Source organism: Ascaphus truei, chromosome 10 (genome assembly GCF_040206685.1).
Source record: "Ascaphus truei isolate aAscTru1 chromosome 10, aAscTru1.hap1, whole genome shotgun sequence".
In the NCBI taxonomy this organism is placed as follows: Eukaryota; Metazoa; Chordata; class Amphibia; order Anura; family Ascaphidae; genus Ascaphus; species Ascaphus truei.
In genome coordinates, this window is record NC_134492.1 from 35,879,966 (window position 1) to 35,904,144 (window position 24,179).

General features: G+C 44.6%; 1 protein-coding gene across 1 annotated transcript; it reads right to left on the bottom strand.

Moving 5' to 3' along the window:
* Positions 1–12,398: 12,398 nt before the first annotated feature.
* Positions 12,399–23,074, bottom strand: LOC142503815 (glutamine synthetase). The gene is made up of 7 exons (XM_075616545.1): positions 22,916–23,074; positions 19,772–19,957; positions 19,293–19,454; positions 17,692–17,838; positions 16,153–16,280; positions 15,791–15,990; positions 12,399–15,416 (listed from the first exon to the last, which is right to left on the bottom strand). Exons 2-7 carry the CDS (start codon positions 19,935–19,937, stop codon positions 15,098–15,100), a joined length of 1,122 nt encoding a protein of 373 aa, XP_075472660.1. The 5' UTR covers positions 19,938–19,957; positions 22,916–23,074; the 3' UTR covers positions 12,399–15,097.
* Positions 23,075–24,179: the final 1,105 nt, after the last annotated feature.

Below are 24,179 nucleotides of genomic sequence, written 5' to 3' on the forward strand. Positions count from 1 at the left end.
GGATTTAATAGGCTGCAATGCTTCGCGTGTCTACCAGATGGCATAAATTCATGAATTGTAATGCAGTATATATATATATACTGTGCAGTATTGCAGCCAGTGGGAATAAAATGCTTCAATCCCTTCTTGGAAAATAACCCAATGCACTCGGGCAGAAAACAGTCACAAACCTCAATACACCCGGGTATACCCGAATTCGTGGGACTAGCCTAGCTCGAATAAAGTGTGTCGCCAGTGTATAGTTAAAATTTAGTTTGAGAAGTTTCATCTCTGGCTCTGGCAGGGTGAGATTCAGTGCTTCGGACTTATCGTTGTTAATTTTATAACCCGATATCGCTCCGAAGTCTGAAAGCTCTTTTTGTAAATTCGGGAGGGAAATTTGGGGTCTCGAGAGTGTTAAAATTATATCATCCGCGAACAGGGAGATTTTATAGTGGGAACGTCCAATATTTATCCCTTGAATGTCTATGTTATTTCTAATCGTTGCTGCTAATGGCTCTATTGTTAGCGAGAAGAGGAGGGGGGACAGGGGGCACCCCTGCCTTGTGCCATTTTGGATGCCAAAGCTCTGGGTGTCACCACCCGGTAGTTTAACCGTCGCGGATGGGTCTTGGTAGAGTCTGCGGACCCCTTCTAAATATGCGTCACGGAAGCCAAATTTGCGCATAGTATGGTCTAAAAATAGCCAGTCTATCCTATCGAACGCCTTCTCTGCGTCTAGGCTGAGTAGTATTGCTTTGGTACCTGTTAGGTGGATATGCTCAATAATATTGATTATTTTCCGCGTATTGTCTGAGGCCTGTCGGCCTGATATGAATCCGACTTGGTCAATGTTAATCAGCCTCGGCAGTATGGGGTTCAATCTGTTGGCTAGAATTTTGCTATATAATTTGAGGTCGTTGTTAAGTAGGGAGATTGGACGATAGCTTCCGCATTGCATCGGGTCTCTGCCTTCCTTATGAATTATAGCTAGGTTGGCCAGGGACATGGAAGTGGGGATCGCATTTCCTTCCATAAAATGATTGAACATTTTTAGTAGATGCGCGGATAATATAGGCAGGAATCGCTTGTAGTAGACGTTAGTGAAGCCATCAGGGCCAGGTGACTTGGAGATCTTTAATGCTTTTACCGCTTCTTCCAATTCTTCTTTCGTGATCTCTGCGTTGAGGATCTCATTTTCCTCATCAGTCAAGGTGGGGAGTTGGCATTTGTCTAAGTAAGTTTTGATCGCTTCTGAAGCTTTTTTTTTATCTACACGACCAGTTTTGGATCGCAGGTTATACAGATCCGTATAGTACTTTGTGAACTCCGCCGCTATTTTTTTATCGTTATATTGTATTTCACCAGATCTATTCTTAATCGCTGTGATTTGGGACCGTTTTTGTATTCCACGCAGTCTGCTGGCCAGGAGCTTATCCGCCTTGTTGCCCTTATCATAATAATGTTGATTAGTCCATTAAGGGCTTTTTCAACATTCTCCATTTGGGTCTCTTTGAGCTTTTGCTGGCTATTGTTAAGGCTTTATAGGTTTTCTTTATGGGGTTGGCTTTATGAGACTGCTCAAGTTTTGAGATGCTATCGGTGAGGTCTAGAATTAGTTTGTGTTTCACTTTCTTCCTGTGAGAGGCAATAGAGATAAATTTGCCTCTAATTGCCGCCTTATGGGCTTCCCATAGGATCGCCGGAGATGACACCGACCCCGAGTTAAAGAAGAAGTAGTCCTTAAGGGAGGCTCTGATCTCTCTCTCTATCTCGGGATGGTTCAATAGGGAGTCGTTCAATCTCCAGGAGTATGAAAACGTCTTTTCAAATGGTGTAGATAGGGTCAAGGTGATTGGGGCATGGTCTGACCACGGTATGGGGCCGATGTCTGATTTCGTGGCAGCCTCTAGGACGTTCTTGGTCAGCAGAAAGTAATCTATGCGTGAGTAGGTCTGGTGAGGCGCCGAGTAGAAGGTATAGTCTCTCTGGCCCTGATGTTGTGATCTCCAAACGTCCACTAGAGAGAACTCCTCCGCTAAGTCCCTGAACCTTTTCCCGGTGATTTGGGAGTGGGTTGTACGGGGGTGACCCGTTACGGTCGATCTGTCCTCGGTGGGATTAAAGACCATATTCAGATCTCCGCCCACTATCATCGAGGACAGATATCCCGGGTCTATGCCCTCAAGTACTGTTTTCAGGAAGTCTATTTGATTTTCGTTTGGGGCATATACATTGATTAAGGCGATTGCTGAGCCCGCTAAAGAGCCATATACCATGAGAAATCTACCCTCTGGGTCTATTGTCGTTTTGATATGATTGAATGGAGTGCCTTGTCTGATTAGGATAGCCACTCCTCGCTTTTTACTACTAAATGATGCATAAAAGCATGTTGGGAACACTATTTCGAATAAATTTGGGGGGCCATCTGATGTGAAGTGGGTTTCCTGCAGGAATACGATGTCTCCCCCATGTCCGTTTTATGTCTTGGAGGGCGAGCCTCCTTTTCCTATTATTTTGAAGGCCTTTACGTTGATCGATACTATTTTTACTGGGGCGTTAGAGCCATATGTGATGTTAGTGTATCTGGTTTTTAGGGATCCTCCCTTCCCATCTGGGGGGGTCCTGCTCTTTTGGTAGATTCGTAGGTACGAAACTTTTGTAGGTGGCTTGCTTTGTCGGAGGGTTGGTTGGATGGGCCAAGGGGGGAAGGGGGCGGGTAGGGGGCAGCAGGGGCGGGGGGGTAGTGCCGCTGGGACAGAGTCAGCGGCAGAGAGAGAAGTAGGATGAGGTTCAGGCTTGAACCTAACAAGTATTTGCCTGGTCCGTGGGCGACCGGCTTGTGGGCTAACGAGCCCAACGGGATTGACTCCGGCGTCGGCATCCAGTGGGGGAGTGTGGGGGGGATAGGGGGCCGAACCCTCTGGTTCTGTGTTCTTCCGCCGCTCAAATATCTCAGTTATATCCTTAGCTCTTTGATAGGGGGGGAGAGCGGGGGGGGAGGGGAGGAGGGGGGGGGGGGTATGGGGCAAAAAGGGGGGGAGTGGGGGGGGGGGTGTATAGGGGGGGGGAGGGACCAGATAGGAATGGGTCATTACCGAGCTTTTAAGGTGAGATGGGGTGGAGGGGAGGCAGGTGAGGAGGGGGGAGGGGGGAGGGGTGGGAAGTGTGGTAAGAAGCGGGGGGGGGGGGAGGGAAGGGGGGGGGAGGGGACAGGGGGAGAGGAGGGTGCATATAGAGCATGTCATGCATACAGGTGTCACTTGAATGCTAGGTATACCATCTATTTCTCCCTAATAAACCATTTGTACGTTTATCTCTTTTGTCAGCCTTGGGGAGGGTGGGTGAGGGGGGCAGGGGGAGTGGGGGGGGAAGGTTTCGGCGTTTTGTTTAGTTTTGTTGAGGCCGCTTACACATGGTGTATATAGAGCATTTCATACGTATAGGTAGGTCTAGCATGTGAGGTATACAAACTATTTCCTCAATTAATTGTTTGTGTATTTGTTTCTTTTGGCACACCCGGGACGGATGTGGGGGGGGGGGGGGAGGGGGACAGGGGGAATAGAGGGAGAAGATTTCGGCGTTTTGTTTTGTGCTAGCCTCCTACCCATGGTTCATATCATACATGTCACGTATATAGGTAACTCTTGAATGGTGGGCACATAGTCTATTTTTCTAGTAGCCCGTTTGTACAATTATTTCTTTTGTCGGTCTCGGGTGGGTGAGGGGAGGGGGGGGGAAGGGGTAGGGTGGGGGGGGGGGTGGGGAGGGGGGGTGAGGAGAGCTGGTGGGAAGGGGGGGTGTGGGGGGGGGGTTATTCTATGGGGGGGGTGGGGGGTGAGGTGGAGGGGGGAGACACAGGGAGGAGGGGGGAGGGAGGGGGGGCGCGGGGGGGAGAGGGGGGGGTGGGATCATTGGGGGTTTTGGTTTTGGGCGGGGGGGTAGTGTACGGGTGTTGTGACAAGGAAAATAAATTGGCAAGCAGATACATATACATATGAGATGGACACAATCACAGTGGTATTATACAGCCACAGAGGAAGTTGGAAGGGAGATCACAGTTGTTCTTTCTTCGTAGGAGTCCGAGTATGAGACATTTGTGTCTCAACTAGGTCTTATGTCTCTTTCATCCACGCTAAGGTGGGCCTGTTCACAGGTGTGTATGTGGGGTCTGTGGGATCTTTGTGGCATAGTGGGCTGTGCCCAGGGTGGGGGGGGCAGGTGGGGGGGGGGGTGACCAGGGATGTCATGAGGGGGGGGGGATTGCTTTATTTTTTGGGGGGGAGGTGTGTGTCGCTAGGTCTAATGGGCTCGTTCCGTTCTGTGGCGAGCCGCTACGTCCTAGTGTCATGTGATCAGTTCTGGGCGTTGCTCCGCTCTTACGCTCGTGTCAGCGTGTGTCAGAGGCGCGGCTAGCTGGGAGTTCTGGGCAGCAGGTGAGAGAGTTGTTCACTTGGGTGGTTCTAAGGGGGGTGGGGTCTTGGGAGGGGGGTGGGGGTGGGCGGTCAGGGGGGTGGAATAGGGGGTGGGACAGGGGGGGGGGGGGATGGTGTGACAATTGGGTTAGGGACCCATATGTCTTGCGTAGGCTGGGATTCCCTGTCATGAGAGCTATTTGCTTTCGGTAGCACAGCAATCACAACCACAGCAGCCCCAGCCTCAGCCGCCCCCCAGTGTGGAGCATTTGCATGCTTGGTATTTGTTGGTTTCCCCTTATGTGTTTTACACTTAGGGGTGGGTATAGCCTCTGCTTGCTTTGAGTAGGTTGGGGACTTTTATGTGCGAGTACAGAGTTTCCAATTGTGTTTATTTGGTTAGCATTTATTAATTTTTATACTAGTATTTGTTTGTTCTATGTAGGGGGGGGGGGGAAGGTCGGGGTGACAGCGGAGGATAGGTGACGGGTCGGGGGGATGGACTACCAGGATAGGTCTGTGTGGGGGGTTGTAGTGGGGCTATGGTCGCGTGTCAGCTGTATGTGCAGTGTGCTGGGGTCTGCGTACCACTGTTTGGTGCTTGGGCGACCTCATGTGTGTGCGCTCCACCCGGTTCTCTGTTTTGGTGTGTTTCAGGTGTTGGATTCTTCTGAACGTCTGGATTGTCGTGTGGGTTTGTTTGTACGTGGGCGGAGGTAAGCGGGGGCTGGGTTTTTTAGGGGGGGGAGCAAGGGAGGGGGGGGATGGTAGTTTGGTGTGGTGATGGAAGGGAGGGAGGGGGGGTAGGAAAGAGGGGGGTCTAATGGTAGATTCCTGTATGATTTGATGGTAGCCTTGGTGTGACTCCTATGTGGTTGTTTGAGGTTGGGGGTGTTGCAGAGTTTGTATGGTATAAGTTAATTTGCTAGTGAGGGGGGGGTGGCCGAATGGGGGGGGTGAGTTGGTCTATTTTATATCGTGGCAGTGAGGGGTGCTGTGCGTTGGTTGTGACTTGAGCTGTGACAGGGGTCTGGGCTGCATTTGTGCAATGCTAGTAGGGGAGGGGGGGGATGCAGAGTTGTGAGGCGTTTGGCCTGGGCGAAGTGTTAGTCCCGTTACCAGGGTTGCAGCTTCGGCAGCGATCCGATCGATGAGAGGAAAAAAAAAAAAAAAAGGGGGGGAGGGGGAGGGGGGGAACGTGGCTAGCACTCTCGTATGGAGTCCAGACTTAACGTTTGTCTGGGGGGGGGGGGTAGGGTGGGGCAGTCAAACCTGATCTGGGCGTTGTTCACAGGCAGGTCGAGGAGTTCCCAGCGGGGCCTGGTCGGTGAAGTGACCAGTGGATCGGGTTTCCCCTCTCCCGCCACCGCGCCTCTCGACTCGCCTGTGCTGTTTATCCAGGTGCAGGGATGGCTTTTGCGGATAACGCTCTGAGGTACTGGGATCGCTGCGGTTAGCCGGTTGTAAAAGCAGCGGCATGCGGTACTGCTCCGACGTGTGTTCCTCTGGAAGGGCGACTTGGGTTGCCGGTCTCTGGGCTGCTCCTCTCAGGATTTCGGGCTGGTCGTCTGGGTGTTCAGGGTTGATGTTCCTGGTGGCCCGCCAATCTTTCAGAAGCTCGTGTGGTTCTCCGCTCCTGGCTTGTGTCTCGCGGCTCTCTCCGTATGGTGTTTCTCATTGGAGGCAGCGTCAGGCCCAGTTCGCGGGCGAATCCCTGCATCTCCTCAGGGAGCCTGATGGATCTTTGTTTTCCGTTCCTGTTGACCACCAGTCGGAACGGAAAGCCCCAGCGGTAGGGGATGTTGTTCTCTCTGAGTGCTTGGGTAAGCGGCTTGAGCTCCCGGCGGCGTTCGATCGTGATTTTAGCCAGATCACTGAAGATCTGCACCGGCTCATTTTTGAAGGTAAGATTGCTATTCTCCCTGCTTGCCGCCATCACTTTCTCCTTCGTGGAGTAGCTATGGAGGCGGACTATGATGTCTCGCCTCCGCTTCGGGTCATTGGAGCGAGGGCCTAGCGCACGGTGCGCCCTGTCAATTTCCAGATCCCTGTTATCAAGTCCTTCACATAAATTATTGAAAAGGTCGACCAGATATGGTTTTATTTGTTCGGGGAGAACCGTTTCCGGGACATTTCGAATCCTGAGATTCTGTCGCCGGTCCCGGTTCTCCTGGTCCTCGATACTGTCTTTCAGTAGTCTGACCTCCTCCCCCAGGCGCATAATCTCGTCGTCCGCCATGACCTGTGCCTGCAGGGATTCTTCCAGCTTACTCTCGAGGTCCTCTGTTCTCTGCGTAAGGCCGCTTATCTCTTCCCGCATTCCTGCCATCATGTCTTTGAGTTCCTGTCTGAGGGTCTTTTGCAGTCTGTCATGCATTTTAGATAGGAGGTCCTCAAGATATGAGCGTGTAATTTCTCTGTCCAGGGCGGGTTCTTCTGCCTGCGTGCTTCCCTCCCTTTGCGGGGATGCGGCCGCGTGGCGTCCGACGCCATCTTGGGGACTCTGCATGCTCGCTAGGCCGCGTTTTTGTTGCGGCTGAAAGAATTTGGAGGCGCCTTTGGAGGTTGGGGCTTTTGCCTTCTGTGGCATGGTGTGGGGTTCAGACACTCTGTAGAGCTGTTTGCTGTGCGATTCGAGGGGTGGAAACGGCTTTTTTTATCGTTTGCTTCGTGAGGGTTGTTAGAGCTCCCTATTTAACCCACCATCTTGGATGACGTCACCGGAAGTCCTCCTGTAATGTATCTCTTAAGTAAATATGGTGCAATTTTTCAACCGAGAGACTTTGATGAAAGAGAGAGAGAGAGAGAGAGAGAGAGAGAGAGAGAGAGAGAGAGAGAGAGAGAGAGAGAGAGAGAGAGAGAGAGAGAGAGAGAGAGAGAGAGAGAGAGAATGTTTAGAAAGAAAAAAAAAACAATTGGTGACTAGACACTGTATCCGACTAACCTAAACAAAATCTTTCAGGTTAACTCCATACATATAATTATGTGGATAGCATCACACCTAATTTGCATATAAAATAATTGATATATTGCATAAAAGCCCATCCAGCACTGGAATAGATCTTGACCTCATTATTGAGAGCTGAAATTGGAAGGTGTTTGCTGGTTCTGACTCATTCATTGTATGTAAATCACTTTAGTGGAGTTACACAGGAGCAATAACACATTTTGGCAGGCTGCTTAATGTACGTGTCACCCTTTCTTCACTTATATAACATGGCACGTTTCCATTGGTTGTTTCCATAACCAATGAGAAGTGACTGTTGATTGTTAGACATACCCCCAATTTGATATCATTATCATTGTGCCAACTTTGTAATGCTCTGCAGGCATTCTCAAGAGATTAAGGGGCCTATGTACTAAGCGTTGGAAACAGCTTTGGCTCAAAACTGACACAGTAAAATCTCATTTTAAATTGTGCCTGTGTGTTCCTATGTACTAACTGAAGTCTCTCAATCTGCACCATCCGAGTTAAAAGTTCTTTTTTATGTTATTGTTATTGGTATGTACTAAAAATAATAATGTTTCGGTGCGCCAAAATACAAGTGGGAAGTGAGTCAAAATTGTCCATTAAGTTCAACTTGGTATAAACCCTAGAAATGCTGCTTATATTATTAGCACAAAATTAAGCTGCTATTGTATTTATCAACCAAAAATGTATGTGACGTAGCGACGGATGCTTCATGATATAGGAGTGGTGCGCAAACTGGGGGCGCTAGATTTTCTGAGGGGGCGCCACAGTTATAGAGGTCCCATGCTCTCCCCCGAGGCATTTAAATTAAATGCCGGGGACAGGACGAGGCCTCTATAACACACTTACCTTCCCTTCCAGCGATGCTTCGTCCTGGTAACACTGCGTCAAATGAAGCCGCGGGGTCACGTGATGTCACGTTACCATGGCAATGTAATTTGACGCCGGGGTCGAGCAGGGGGGGGGGAGGGCGAGGTGCTGAGGAGAGCAGGCAGGGGTGCGCACGGAAAAAAGTTTGCGCACCCCTGATATAGGACAACAAAATGTATTATTTTCCCAGTATGGCTGTTATAAATGTTATTCCCTAGTACTTTATATTTACTACTGTTGCACAAAATGTTCTTGTTAAACGCTGCATTTTATAATGTTTCAATGTAATGCTAAAGGTTATTTGCTCTATCTTAGTTCTGTCTGGATTATATGTTAAATATGTATGTATGTATATCTTTATTTATATAGCGCCATTCATCTACATAGCGCTTCACAGCAGTAATACACGTGACATAATAATATAAATAACAAATACTACAAATAACACATAATAGGGAGAAGTGCTTTCAGACATAAAAGGGACATTTAGGGAAAAAAGTCCCTGCCACCAAAGAGCTTACAATCTAATTAAATATGACTCAGTACAGATGTAGCCATATTTACTGTCCCCTTGACTGCGGCATGGTGTGAGATTACAGCCGTTTGAGCACTTAGTTCACCGTGGATCGTCCGCGTCTTGGCTATGGTCAGACTGCAATATTTTTGTGGGGTTATTTATGTAATTGCAATTCAGCATGTGTGTCCGGCAGAAGGCGCACTGAATATTGTTGCCTACAGTATAATACTCAGCATCCGTAAGGGAGCCGTACATCTGAAAATAAATGTTGGGGATTTACACTTGGTTTTTTTGTGGCACTGAAATCAGTAAATCTGGCTACATTTGTACAGACCAGTAGGATGGCGATGTTCAGTGTGTGTGCCCTTGCATGCCAAGTTCATGCTTAAAAACTGCCCAAAAGCAAACATAAGCAACACAACTTAATAAATAAGCCTGACATACTGTAGTTCTCCCAAAAATATGTTTGTGGTGTTTGCTAATAAATATAACTGGAAAATGCATGCAGCCTATTTTATATTTGTTGGCTCTGTGAACTGCTGCCTACAGTATACTGTACCATTTTTTTTTAATGAAGGGAATATACTGTAATTGGCCCAAAGGACAGTTAGATGATAGTCTATTGGTTTGCTGGTGTGTGTAGAACAGCCAGAAGGATTCCAATAGTCTGCCAGCTTACAAATGCTTTGGCCAAAGAATTTAACTAAGTGTCCCTCATTTAACCATATGATTTGTCATGTTGGATTTCCCATTGGGGTTCTTTGCCTTTTGTTTATACTGTACATTGTCACATACCCAGTAGCCCTCCTTTTGACATAAAAATATATGTTGAGGTGGGTTTGGAATTGAGCTTACAGGGGATGTCTGTATGGATAACATCCTGCCAACTATCTTTCACTCCTTGAAAACATGGGATAAGGTTGGCCTAGAGAGAGGTCTCACCACTACCCACACAGTTACCTATTTTCGTCAACCCTGACTTCTCCCCTGTACTGACTGTAGAGCAGTTCTAGTGGTTGGCTAAAAAATACACCTTCCAGAGCACAAGATTTAATGACAGATATTGGTGTTAGAACTTTTTCAGATCTTAGAGAATCAAAACAGATTCCGAACACGGAAATTTATAAGAAATGCTCAGATCAAACGCTATCTCTCATTTCGGTACTCTGAACGCCTGATGCTGCAAAGTATAGTTTTTGAGGAGACTTGTTCCTCTACCCCGTTTGCTAAGCAGACGATTTCATTATTATATCGGGAGCTCCTACTAATTACAGGGGATTGCAAAAGATGACATATTAGACAATAGGAGGAAGATACTGGAGAACAGCTAGAAATGCAGGAATGGCCAGTAATATGGGATACTAGATTGCGGATTTTCCTAAATACACTAGTGAAAGAAAATAGCTACAAACTTCTATACAGGTTGTATTTGACCCCAGACCGCATACATAATTAACACAATCAAACCTCTCCCTTAAACTTCTGGGGATGTGACCAAAGAACAACATTCATTCATAGAGTGCCCGGTATTTAAAAAGCTCTGGCGAAGGTGTATAGACTCCTCAATGACACGCTAAGGCAGTGGTTTCAAATTTTTTTTTGGTTAATGAACCCAATGTGAAATTCTGAGGAACCCCATCCCTCTCTAACAGGGTGTCTGAGATCAGATGCATTGTAAGGAACCCCAACCCTCTCTAATAGCGCGTCTGAGATCAGGTGTATTCTAAATTCTTTTGTATTTGGTACAATTTTAAAATTACCTGAAAATTGCAGGGAACCCTTTCGGGATGCCCCGGGAACCCAAGGGTTCCTAGGAACCCTGGTTGACAAACACTGCGCTGGGGAAATCACTTATCCCCTCAACATGAGGAGCAGTCCTCCATAAAAGACCTTGTAAGACTAAGGCTACACTTATAGTGCCGGCGACGGCAACGCGACGGTCAGACGACAGTCGCTGGAAAATCAAATAGAGATGACTTCCAGCGATCGCGACCAATCCGTCGCTCCGTCGGCAATGCCTTTGTTTTGCCGCGGCGTCGCTGTCGCCGGCACTATAAGCGCAGCCTAACAGTAGACAGAGGAAGCTCATAAATCACATCTTATCAGTGACCAGATGTACCATTGCAGCAGCCTTGAAGGGACCAGCTTCCGGCCTCCACACAATTATTACAAAAAGTATGCACTATTATGGTCCTAGAAAATGTCACAGCTTGGCTTAATGACTCCTCAAACAAATGTATGGCATCATGGAACCCATGGGTCCGGAAATGGGAACACTCCACCATTGACAAATTCTCCATGTTACCAACCAGAGATCTGCTAATTCTAATTAAAGTGTCAAACAAGCTTTTTGAACTGTATATGTACCTTATAACATTGTAACCTTTTTGCTTGCTGTCTGCAAATATTTCTCCTCCTTCAACCCCTACCCCTCTGAGTTCTAACCCCATGATTTAGATTTCTGTATACCGAGATACCCTTCCCCACTCCCCTTTCATGTACCCTTTTTATCTCTGTATCCCCCCAAATTAAAACCGTTTTCTTAAAAAAAAGAAAGAAAATAACTTCCATTAAGGTAATGTGACATTATGTGCCTTGACTTAACGGATCTCCGTGGATCTGGCTCTTGCAATACAGTATGAGAAAGTATGTGGGGGGGGGGGGGGGAATGCTTCAGCAGAGGAAAAAAAACTAAATGTGTAGCCAACACAATATACATAAAAAAATAGCAGAAAAAGGTAGTTTCCCCAGAAAAATAGAGTAGAACTCTACTTACAGTACAGTTGATTTAACATTAATTTCGAGTTACATTAAGGAACAACAGCGTTTCAGGTCCACACAGGACCTTTCATAAGGCCAGACGTCTACTTTGTTTTTCGACCCTTTCCTGCTATTTTCCTTGCAATTCAGTACATGGAGTTTTGAGCTAATACCCGTCTTGAATCCTCATGTAAGGTGTGATGGTTTTCCTGTGATGTTTACTATAGCTTCCTTTGCTTTAGAACTAGAATCCTTTGATATTTAACGGCAAGACAGGTGTTGTTAAAGCTGCAGTTCAGTCAATATCCTGCATGTGTGTTTTTTTTTAAATAAATCAGTTCTGTAGTAAGAAAAAATACTTTAGCATTTTCTGTTTAAAAAAAAAAAAAAAAAAACAACTTTGAAAGACCAATTTTCTTGTATTCTATTTTAACAAGCATGTTTGTTCCTATAGCCACCATTTACATTCCCCAGATCTAAAGATGTCGCCAAACTTTGCCGATCAATAGACGGAGAACAAATTGACCGGCAGCTATGCAGTTCTTTAGGTAAGTAGAGATTGCCCACATGAAACTATTGAAGTAAAAAAAAAAACTAAAAAAATACGGGAGCTTGAACTGCAGCTTTAACTGCAATTATGGACACATTGTCGCACCATACTCATTGGAATGTGCAGCATGTATGACTCCCCGTTGGTCGGGGATCTCTTCATGAACAGAATTATGTAAACACAACATCATTATTGTAACTATGGACAAAATGTAACTCATGGGGATTCTTGCACCTGGGCAGCTGTATAAACATGTGGAACCAGCCACATACAAATCCTACCTCTGCTATCAGAGCTGTCTTTCCAAGTGAAAGGATCAATGCCGACACAGACACATACTTTCAGATTTAGTTTTTTTATTATAAAAAGAAAACAAAATCTATTAAAAAAACCCATACTATGTAAGAGTAAGATGCGAGTTAGAAGCAGTAGATCCTAACCTGCTATTAACACCTGAGACCCATCCATAGAGAAGGAGGAAGTGGCTTATTTTGGCTCTGTAAAATGTATGTGGAAAAAACTATTTTTTAATGCTGAACTTTGTGTCATCATTGTGACAGTTTTGTCATTTGACAGTTGTGCTAACCCTGATTGGGCATTACCTTGGTAGTGGCTGTGGCAGTAAACTAAGAACAAAGATGAAATATTAGTCCAGGTCCTACCCCTCCAAAACTTTTGGATGTGCCTCTTAATACACCAAAGAGTTTCAGGCGTTGAAGAATAGTAAACGATTAAATGGACATACAGACTTCACATATCTCCCTTACAAAAAGATACTGGACAGGAAGAGCTCAAATGACAAAGATAAAAAGAACAGAACAATTTAAAAACATCACAGGCTGACACGGATATCCTGTTTCCATTTTAGGGCCTTATTCTATACAGAATCTGCCAAAGCGGCCATTCGGGCAGTTTTTTAGGACTTCGATGGGTAATGTCGTCCGGAAACAGCTCAAACAGCCACTTTGTAATTCAGTATATATAATTTACCCCTTAATGCCATAAGACATAAAGCCCAAGTGTTTCCTGGTAGTATGCCCCATTTATAAGAGCTTCCCTTTCTGATAAAACTCAAACTGATACTCTCTTAATCCTTAATCTAGTAGACGCCTTTTGAATATTGATCTGTCAGAGCTGCGGAGCCGTTAGCCTCTTGTAGATTTTGTTTTGTAGGTTCTGATAGCTCTTAGGCCCCTCAAATTTAGGGAACCTGTCTACAGAGTATTGCTCCACTGACACTCTCCCTGATCAACAGAAAGGCAGAATACGGCTTCTTAATTCTTTCCCTGCTGGAGACATTTTCAGAGCATTGGTTCCTATGTTCCTCAGAGGGCAACAGAATATTAACTTGCTACAGTCCACATTTGCACAGCATTGTCCCATGAACCTCTGACTTACTGAAAAAAATGCTGAATGCTGCTCTGTTAGCTCTTCACTTAAAACAATGTTTTAAACTCAATGGCACCAAGTCATCATACTCTGACCTGTAACACCTGTGTCTCTCTCCCACCTCCATAGCTTAGCACCAACATAGACGTTGCTGAAGATATATTTTTTATTCCAAACACTTGATATATATCATCATCTTGTTTTTTTTTATTTCCTTTCACTAGACTATTTTACATTTAAATATAAAAATACTACCCAACTGGACCCAAGTGACAACATAGTTTTAAACATGGGTGTCCATGTAAAGAATACCTTGAAGTCTAAAAGCATCTGTCACCACTATATGACTCCTGGGTCTCTTGACAGCTTAGACCATATCCTGCTTTTAATAATCATACATATGAGTAGCAGGAATGGCCTAGAACACATCAGATGACTGGAAGTACCTGGCAGAAGTTGGGTTGAGAGTGGAGGGAGCACTCCCTGTTTCTATTTAGTGGTTATTGGGAGGTAGAATGAGTTGGTAGGGTGCTATTTGTAGTTTTCCACCTCATCTTCCTTTGAACCCCTTCTCCACTCTCTGCCCATTCCATCATGTCCCATTCACAGGGTTAAGCTGCCCCCAGGCTAGCTCTGAAAATCCAAGTCAGTCTAGTTGTTCTCTGACCTTGTTACTGCAAATCTTGTTCTAGGTGCATTCATGCTCCTGTTGCCCTTTTGCCTTAAAAGTATGGTAAATTAGGGTTGGACCAGAGATTTTCTGGCTGATGTAGATAGAGACAGCCCCATTAAGACTTCATGTATCAAATTGTCCATTTACTGCCAGAGGCGCCTACAACAAGTCCATATACAAAGGCTTAGCTTGTCCACAGCAACACACCACTTAGCAATGTGTTGTTGGCCTCTCTGGCCGAGAAGGGTTGTAGCCAGTCTTGTTTCTATCTCAATATAAAAAATACACAAAAGTAACACAGGCACTCCAGTGGGCTTCTTAAAAAAAAACTAGGTTATACCGTTATTCAAGAAATCGACATTTCGGTCCTCACACGGACCTTTGTCAAGATGTGTGAGGACCAAAACATTGATCCCTTGAATAAAGTGATACCCTAGTTTTTTTTTAAGAAGCCCACTGGAGTGCCTGTGTTACTTTTCTGTATTTTTTTACATATACCACACCAGTGGTTTACATTGCACCTGTGGCAGGAACTTCTGTTTGGGAGTGCACAAATCTCTATCCCTTCTATCGCAATAAGTACAGGTTCTTCATAGAGTTCATCCTGATTTTTGGGGGGGCATTAAGGCACTCCACAGACTATTTTAACCCTGAGTGCCTAATTGCATGGTATAACAGGATTTTAGGTTTTAAACATTTTAGGTTCTTAATTATATTTGCATTAAAAATGTATAAAAGGATATTACTCCACAGAACCAAAATTAAACCCCCCAACAAATGAGACACACTGAGCAGCTGCTCAGTTCAACTCGACTATCTAAAAAAGACTGTCTGAAATGACCTGTCTGGAGAATCTTATTGCCAAGACATGAGAATAGAGATGACTTGGACCTGTGTTAAGAGAATAGAAACAGAACTGGCTGAAAAGCTCAGCAGGTATATAAAGATAGCCCACGCTGGCCAAGTTTCCTCGTTAGTTCTTGTATTGGAGGGGCTCATCTCCAGTTTCCTTCAGCAGGCAGGTCCGGATCAGTACCTCTGTCACGGCATAAGGGTCGCAGTTGGCGGAAGGACGGCGATCCTCAAAGTAACCTTTCTGCTCCTGCCCCACAGTGCGGGGAATGCGGATGCTCGCACCACGGTTCGCCACACCAGCGGAGAAGTCGTGGATGTTGGAGGTTTCGTGGAAGCCGGTGAGACGCCGTGCGTTGTCTGAGCCACCTTTCGGGTCGTAGCTTCGGATGTGGTACTCATGACGCTTGCCTAAATGCTCAATGGCTTCCTCTATGTGCCTGGAAAAATGAATCTCTGATTAACACAACTGTATTTTCACCCCCTTAAGCAATTGCTATCCTGCCATCACTCTATCCCCAATATTTGCTCTTCCATCATTTTCCCTATTTCTTGTCTAACAATTTTTGTTATTCTCTCTCCCCTCCATTTTTTCTCTTCCACATCTATTCATAACTTCCTCCTCTTCACCCATCTACCTTTCTCTTCCTCTTGTAATTTGCTCTCTCCCTCTTCTTTTCTTAATCTTTTTCCATTATGTCCAGTTTCCTTCCCCTCTACAATAATCTCCTTCTCTTTTGTCTCTCTGGCTTTGTTTCCATGTCTCTCTCTCTCCCTGGTGTCCCTTCTCCCCTTGTGTTCTTGTTCCACTCACTTGAGGCCTCCCTCCTCACGCATGGGCTTGGTACTGAAGTTTGTGTGGCACCCGGCTCCATTCCAGTTTCCAGTGATGGGTTTGGGGTCGAATGAGACAACAATCCCGAAGTCCTCACAGACGCGATGCAGAATAAAGCGAGCGATCCAGAGGTGGTCCCCCATATTAATACCTTCGCATGGTCCCACCTGGAACTCCCACTATTAAGGAAACACAGTTTATTACAGTCTTTGCAATATAGTACTTGGTCACAGCGTAAGGTTTCCCATAACAATGTCAGTCATAATAAGCATTGACTGTGTCAAGGTGCTGCTAAGTGCCCAAATACCTTGGCTACACCCCCAGCAGTTCAGTATTGTTACCTGTGCAGGCATAACTTCGGCATTGGTTCCTGCAACCTTTACGCCGGCATATAGGCATGCCCGATAATGAGCCTCCACAATATCCCGGCCGTATGCCTTATCTGCACCCACTCCACAGTAATATGGACCTGAAGGGAGACAGAGGTGTTAGGCCGCGTCCAGACTGATGGCGCTCGCGCTCGAGCTGCGCGATCAAACACATTACGGGTAATGTGATTGTGTATAGTGCGTGCATGTGCACAAGCGTTACCCGGAGAGCAGATGAGGAGCCAAATTATTTCATATGTGCCGTGCGACGACCGGGTCATGTGAGTGGATCGCCCAATGAGGGCGAACCAGCTCCATGACGTCACGATCACACACCCTGAAAACACCCCCCCACCACACGCGCAACAGACTAGGAATCACCCCAGCTACATCATCGCATGACGCTTGAGCGCGAGTGCAATCAGTCTGGACCCGGCCTTAGGCATTGAGAGAGACAGAAAGGAGGAGTGCAAAGAGTTAGGAAGAAGAGGAAGGAAGCAAGATGAGGAGAGCCAAGAGTAAGCGATGATAGATAAGTTATAGTATCGATCAATAGGATAGAAGTTTTTGCCACTTATTCAATATGCTGTGAAGCCACGTCCAAGTGCTGGAGAAGACATCAGTTCCATTCAGATGAATGAGACCTAAAATGTTCTCCAGCACAGGGACGCTCACAGTAAACTGAACAAGAGATTATGTAAAAAAATGTAAATGCTCTATGTAAATAATTATAATCTTTGTCACACTGGGAGTTTTAAAGTTGGAGGAGAGGGCTAGAAATGTAATGTTGCTAACAGAACAGAGCAGTCTTACATAGAACCACCACTTTTCTGTATTCCCAAATGTAGAGGTCCACTTTTGAAGCCAAAATATTCTAAGTAAAGAGAACTATTCAGTTTGTGTACTAAGATTATGTTCTTCTTCATTCAAAACAGAAATACTGTGACTAAGGATGTATATATTACTGATAAAAACAATATTTGTCACATGGTGAATAAATCTTTCCTCGGATCTTCTCATACTGTCAATAATTGTGATGCCTTTATCTCTAATGTTTATATGTGATGTCAGGAGGAGTTATTTTTGTACCAGGTTGAAGTAGGTGGCCTTAAGGGAGTATATATATATTTATTAAGAAGAGAGATACTGTAATTTTCTCAACCTGTTCTAAGTTTTCTCCCCATTCATTCCTTTAAGTCAAGCCCAATGGAGTAAGTTTAATAAATGCACTTTGACCATTGCTGGAGGGATTCTCTGAATGGGGTTATGAAGCACCTCAGGGTTTGCATTATGTCACATACGTGGGCTAGTGATAAAACCAACTCCTGCATTGTTTCAGTGTCTTAACCTCACTGCTGCTAGGGGGGCCAGCAATGCATTGCACATCAGGATTAAATAAATGAAAAGAAAGTGGTTAGAAGGGGATGTTAATACTAGAGATACAACCCAAAGGAAGTAACATCAGATTTAAATAAATCTAACTGTTTAGTCACTTGTTTGTCCTGGACATACCTTGGGGTCCTGGGAAGCCATTGGATGGCCAACCGAAGGGGTGTCCATCCATCCCCAGCAGTGTGTATTCTTGCTCCATCCCAAACCACGGTTCCTCATTGGATACCATGCTCATTATCTGATTACATGTGTGCCGCAGGTTCGTTTCTGGGGAGGGAAGAGGCAGGAGAGAGGTTTTAAATGTATCCAGAGCCTTGTGTTTCTCTGTTGAGTTAAATATCAATAAAGAAGGACTTTGTGTTAAATCACCAGTTCACATACACACAAGGACAGTAGCCAACACAGCCACAAAAATCATTCCATGAACGTTTAACAGATACCTGGAAAACAGCACAGAGCAATATAATGTTTTACGTTGATCTGCTGATTTCTTTAATTACATTACATGTTTTTCTTCAAAAGATACAGGCCGTGTCACATTGCAACACTACTTTTTAATTATTCAAAATATTAATTATTCAGAATGATAGAGTAATTACTTTTTCTTAGTGAGTAACTCCATGGTTAAAGCATTGGCCTTGGGCTTCAGGCACTAATAGGACTGGATCAAAATACAGTAAGCCAGTCTTGGTGGATGGCTGGCTTCTTAAACGTTTTTGGGGTAGCATCATACAAAATAATCATACTGCCTGATTGTCCTATCTTATGTCGCGTGTGTCCATAGGTGAGACAATGTAGAGCTTAAATAAATGTAAAATTAGGATAACATTGGCTTTTCTCTAACACACCATAGTATATAAAAGCCTATACTGAAGAAGAGTAAAGTGCTGGACAAGGACTAGGACGGAGGGGAGGGTGGTGGTTGTGCCTGCAGGAAGTGAGAGCAAATGTCCATATAAATAAAGGCAGAGTATCAGGGGCAATCAGCTGCACAGAAAAAGGAGGAGTTGCTGATGCGCTACTGCACCTGCTTGCACACCTCCTACATCTGTAGTTTGCTGCAGCAGAGAGGATGGAAAACGTAGTCCATCGAATGACAAATACAGGCTTACACTTTTATTAGGGAGAAATATATGTATCCTGATGAAGCACTGTATCGTGTGAAACGCGTTGCGGAGTTCACACAGTGCATACTGGTATTCAGACACTTGGCAGAACAAGCTCCAGCTCTCCCACAAGCAGTTAGAGACTCTTTCTCTTCGCTCGAGTGAGATTTGTGTTGGAGGACCGGCGATTGTGGTGGGCTACTATACACGGGTCCTGCGAGAAGCCGCAACCCGGAAGTAACAATAGAGTGGTGCAGAGCAAGCCAGCCCCAGCGCGCAGGACTGATCTGTGAGCCTAAGCACCTACCCCCTGTGCCTAGGAACCCATCTGAACTGATACCTGAGCACTGATCTACTGGACTTATATATTCCTATATGTAAGTTTTTACTTGTTATTTTATTCTATTGTTTTACATAAATCTTGACCCTTGGTGCGCTTCTGTGTTTATTTTTTCAGAAATATGTATTTCTTCTACTTTCTTCTCACAACCTAATACAAGGCAGTATAATTAGGTCCCTGTAATTTCCCTTCCAAGTCTCCCTGATGGAAATGTACAAGTTGCCCACTAAAGAAGAAATCTTATATTTGTATTAAACGGTAGTACAAGGCCTCACCTGCTGTCTTTCGGTTGTATTTTAGAACTTCACAGAGCACCAGTTTGTTGGGGTCCTTCCGGAAGGGATCTCTAAACATGGCGACGGGTATCAGGAACATGTCACTGTTTGACCCCTCTGATTGGTATGTGCTGGAGCCATCAAAGTTCCACTCAGGTAGATCTGCACAGGGTTAGAGCCACATTGTATGGGAGGGAATATCTAAGACCTCTCCTAGAAAGGGGTGGTCTTCATTTCATTTCAATCTTTTTTTTATTGGAGGGGATATGCATGTGTATATGATATGCTAAGCAAAAATGTTAATTTGAGAAAGTGAGCTCTGATACTTCTAAATAGCTTTAGGTTACTGGGACACATAAGCCAACAGTTGGGAGATATAGTCTTGCTAGTCAGATATGGTATAACTGTATATTTTGGGGGATGGGAGGTTATGTTTCTAGCAGGGAAAATAAAGGGTAGAAAGAGGGGTGAAGTCACACCTTCGATGGTCTTGGGCTCGTTGTCCAGAGTGCGAGTTTTGCAGCGCAGGCCCTCCCCTGTGCCGTCAATCCAGATATACATGGCCTGGACCTTCTCTCCCTGTGGCAGATCTAGGTACATCTGCTTTACCGCCTTACTCAGCTGTGCGCTGGCTGAGGTCGCCATGCTTGAGCTGAGAGAGGTCACTACGGAGTAAAGAACACAGAACAGGTAAATGCACAGGAAAAATCCCATTGGGCATTAGTATTGTAACTGTGTGCTAAAATGGAATATACTGCTGGAGGAGTCACAGTGCAGTGTTCTGTAGAGATGTGAATGGCAAATATCAGGGGAACAATTGGACATAGTAATGCTGAAAGAATTAATTAAAGAGCAATGTTCAGCAGGCCTCCACAAGGAAACAAGATCTTATCTTGCATCAAACGGGCAATGGATGGAAGGGAAGTAAACATAATTGTGCCCCTTTACAAAGCATTAGTAAGACCACACCTTGAATATGGAGTACAATTTTGGGCACCAATACTAAGAAAAGACATTATGGAACTAGAGAGAGTGCAGAGAAGAGCCACCAAATTAATAAATGGGATGGACAATCTAACTTATGAGGAGAGGCTAGCTAAATTAGATTTATTTACATTAGAAAAGAGGCGTCTAAGAGGGGATATGATAACTATATACAAATATATTTGGGGACAGTACAAGGAGCTTTCAAAAGAACTGTTCATCCCACGGGCAGTACAAAGGACTCTGGGCCATCCCTTAAGGTTGGAGGAAAGGAGATGTCACCAGCAACAAAGGAAAGGGTTCTTTACAGTAAGGGCAGTTAAAATGTGGAATTCATTACCCATGGAGATACAATAGATTCATTCAAAAAAAGGTTGGACATCTTTTTAGATGGGAAAGGTATACAGGGATATACCAAATAAGTATACATGGGAAGGATGTTGATCCAGGGATTCATCCGATTGCCAATTCTTGGAGTCAGGAAGGAATTTATTTTTCCCCTTAAGAGATATCATTGGATGATATGTCACTGGGGTTTTTTGTTTGCCTTCCTCTGGATCAATGAGTAAGTATAGATATAGGATAAAGTATCTGTAGTCTAAATTTAGCATACAGGTTGAACTTGATGGACGTACGTCTTTTTTCAACCTCATCTACTATGTAACTATGTAACTATGTTATGGGGCTGTTGTTCTGCAGACCATAGGCAACATTTGATTAGAAAATGAGTGCCATGCAAATATCCAGCAGGATGGGGTTGAATCCTTTTGGGGTGGATTATAGTAGCTGTCCTCTAATTTGTTCTGGATTTGGTAGGATCTACATATATTTCAAGGCCAGAGAAGTTAGAGTGCAAAGGAAATAAACATTTGTCAGACTCAAAAGGAGACCTGACGACACATTTATTTCCTTTTTGCTGCAGATCATCCCTATGTTACAGGCTAATGTGAATCCTGGATTATTTCTGTATCACACATTCCAAAGATATTACATCAAAATAGGATCATTACATAAGACTATAAGGAACAGCTGCAATGTTTACTTCATTATTAATAAATAGGACTCACATGAACTGCAATAAAACCCAATGATCATAATTTAAAAAATCCTGCTCTCTTGGGGCCAGCGTGCAGTGCATTTCATAATGATAACAGAGGAAGACTGCAGTGATCGCCATACTGCTCAATCTCCAGAAAATCATTAGGGGTTAGAACTACAGCATGCAGCACAAGACATTATTATAACACTGTAATTATTATTATTAAGGTCCCTAATTACACATTCCTAATGTACAGCAGATATGCCCAGCAAGGGAGATGTGACATCAACCCAAATATGTCACAAATAGGCAAAAATGTTGGAGGATAATACAAAATGAAATTCAAAGTATAACAATAATAATAATGGGCAAGAAAACATAGGAAAATAATATTTTAAATAAAAAAGCAGTCAGCACATTGTTAAAATGTGAATTAATAAGGAGCCATCACATGATGGAAATGTTGCTTGAAAGAAGTCAGTTATGCAAAACAGCAAGCAATGCCCTTAATACAATGACTGCCCCCACTTCTAGAAATCTGCTAATGAATGAGGTATCAACCAAACACACAAAAACAAGTGTGCACTTACAGAAGGGAGAGGTAAACAAATACACACAGCAGAAATAGAAACACAATGGAAGATAGGGGGACAGATGGACACACAAAGAAAACAAGTACATACATACAAGAATGGTAGATGGAAAGATACATGCAGCTGAAACATGTATAGATGATTAGATGGACATGAGCATGCAGCTGAAAGAGCTACACAAATACAGTACAGACCAGATACATACAGCTGGAACAGGAACACACAGGAAGAATACAAGAAGAGGTACGGTCACTTATTAAATCTGTGGTTCAAAATCCTTTTAAACTCCCCCTTTCCAAAAAGCTATTGATTTTCTAGCCATTCTGTATCCAGCGCACAAAGCAAGATGACTAAAGGTAGGTGGTTGGGCAAGGTACTGTAACTGCCTTCTGTCTAAATGTTACTATATGTCCCTTTTTTCTTGGCCACTGTCTGTATCTCCACCTAAGGTATATGACCATTCTGTCAGCACCTTCTAAACGTCCTGGACAAACAAAAACTGCATTAGACAAACACAAGAGAGAAACAATCACAGGTGTGTGAAGGGCACGCTAAAGAGACAGGTACTGAATACACACTGGAGAGAAGGTGAGACAGGCACACCTAGAGACAGGTATACAGACGGGAGAGAAAGTGAGACAGGCACACAGAGACAGGTATACAGACTGGAGAGAACGTGAGACAGTCACACATAGAGAGATAGGTATACACAAGTGAGATGTATATAAAAGAAAGCTGGAAAGGCAGGTACAGCACACACATCAAAGTATATGTAAATAGGCACACATAAGAGCAGAAGAGACCCCTAATAAATATGCTGTCAGGCCGTCTTCCAATGGCTTGAAAATAGTTCAGTCCCATTCATTTAAATAGAGCCAGACAGGAGCAGGCATAAGAGGTTGAAGCGTAACCCGGTCAGTGGTTCATTCACAGGAGAGCCATGAATAGTATGAGCGGAGTGAAGCAGTGGAGGTTCTAGGTAGTATCAGACAAGCAGGGTTGGTCACCTGTAGCAGAGGAAGGTATATGTAAGGATGCTGATGGGTTAGAGAGCAGGTTGCTGCTAGTTGTTGTCTCTCAGTGTTTGTTAGTAGCTCCCATTCTCAGGTTTCAAGGAGCCAGTTATCTCCTTGCATTTATTCAGTCGCTCAATGCCGGCCCACAGGCTGGAGATTGGCTGTGTGCAGACGTGATCACTACATGCCAGGCTGGAGACGCCCTCATGGCATTCTGCCATTGGGCATGTAAGGGGGAAGGAGGTGTCCCATGCTGAGAAACCTCAGCACATCTCCAGCATAGAGAAAAACAAGTGTGAGGGGGGTGAGAGGGGGAGAGAGAGAGAGAGACAGCCAGGGGAGGACAAGAGAATGGGAGAAAGACATACTGTACTGTAAGAGAAAGAGGGATAAGGAGAAACATAACAAGAAAGAGTCAGGATGAGGGGAACAAAGAACGGGAGAGAGACAGAAGGAGGAAGCGAAAAGGGATACAAAGACAAAGCTAGAGAAAATGAGATAAAGGCAGATAGAAAGGGACAAAGGCAAATGAGAGATGGTGAGGTAGATATGCAGGGAGAAAGATACAGTAAGAGTAAAAAGGAAGACAATGTCAGCTACAGGGATAAACGAGGTGAAATGACAATGCTCTCTTTTACAGATGATGTTTAATAATAGTTTCAACTCCATTGAAATGAGCAGAGCTTCAGTGTTCCAGCACAAGCAGAAGACTGCTTCACTTCTCTGCATATTGAATAGGGACCATGGAGAGAGAGAGAAAGAGAGAAGCAGCCAGGTAGAGAAAGACATTCAGGAACAGGATCAGAGAGACAGGGTATGAACAATGCCAGGGAAAGAGAAACAAAGGGAGAGAGACAGCCAGAGAGACAAAGAGACAAAGCAAGAGAGACAATCATATAGAGAGAGACAGCCAGAGAGTCAATCATTTAGAGAAAGACAGTCAGAAAAAGAGAGACAGAGACAAAGCGAAAGAGACAATCATAGAGATACAATCATATAGAGAGAGACAGCCAGAGAGTCAATCATTTAGAGAAAGACAGTCAGAAAGAGAGACAGAGACAAAGCGAAAGAGACAATCATAGAGATAGCCAGATACAATCATATAGAGAGAGACAAAGCGAGAATATAAATTAGAGAGAGAGAACGCAAGAGATACAACCAGAGAAAAAGAGACAAAGCGAGAGAGACAATCATATATAGAGAGACAGCCAGAGAGAAAGAGACTAAGGAGTGTATTCAATAAAGTGTGATAGCC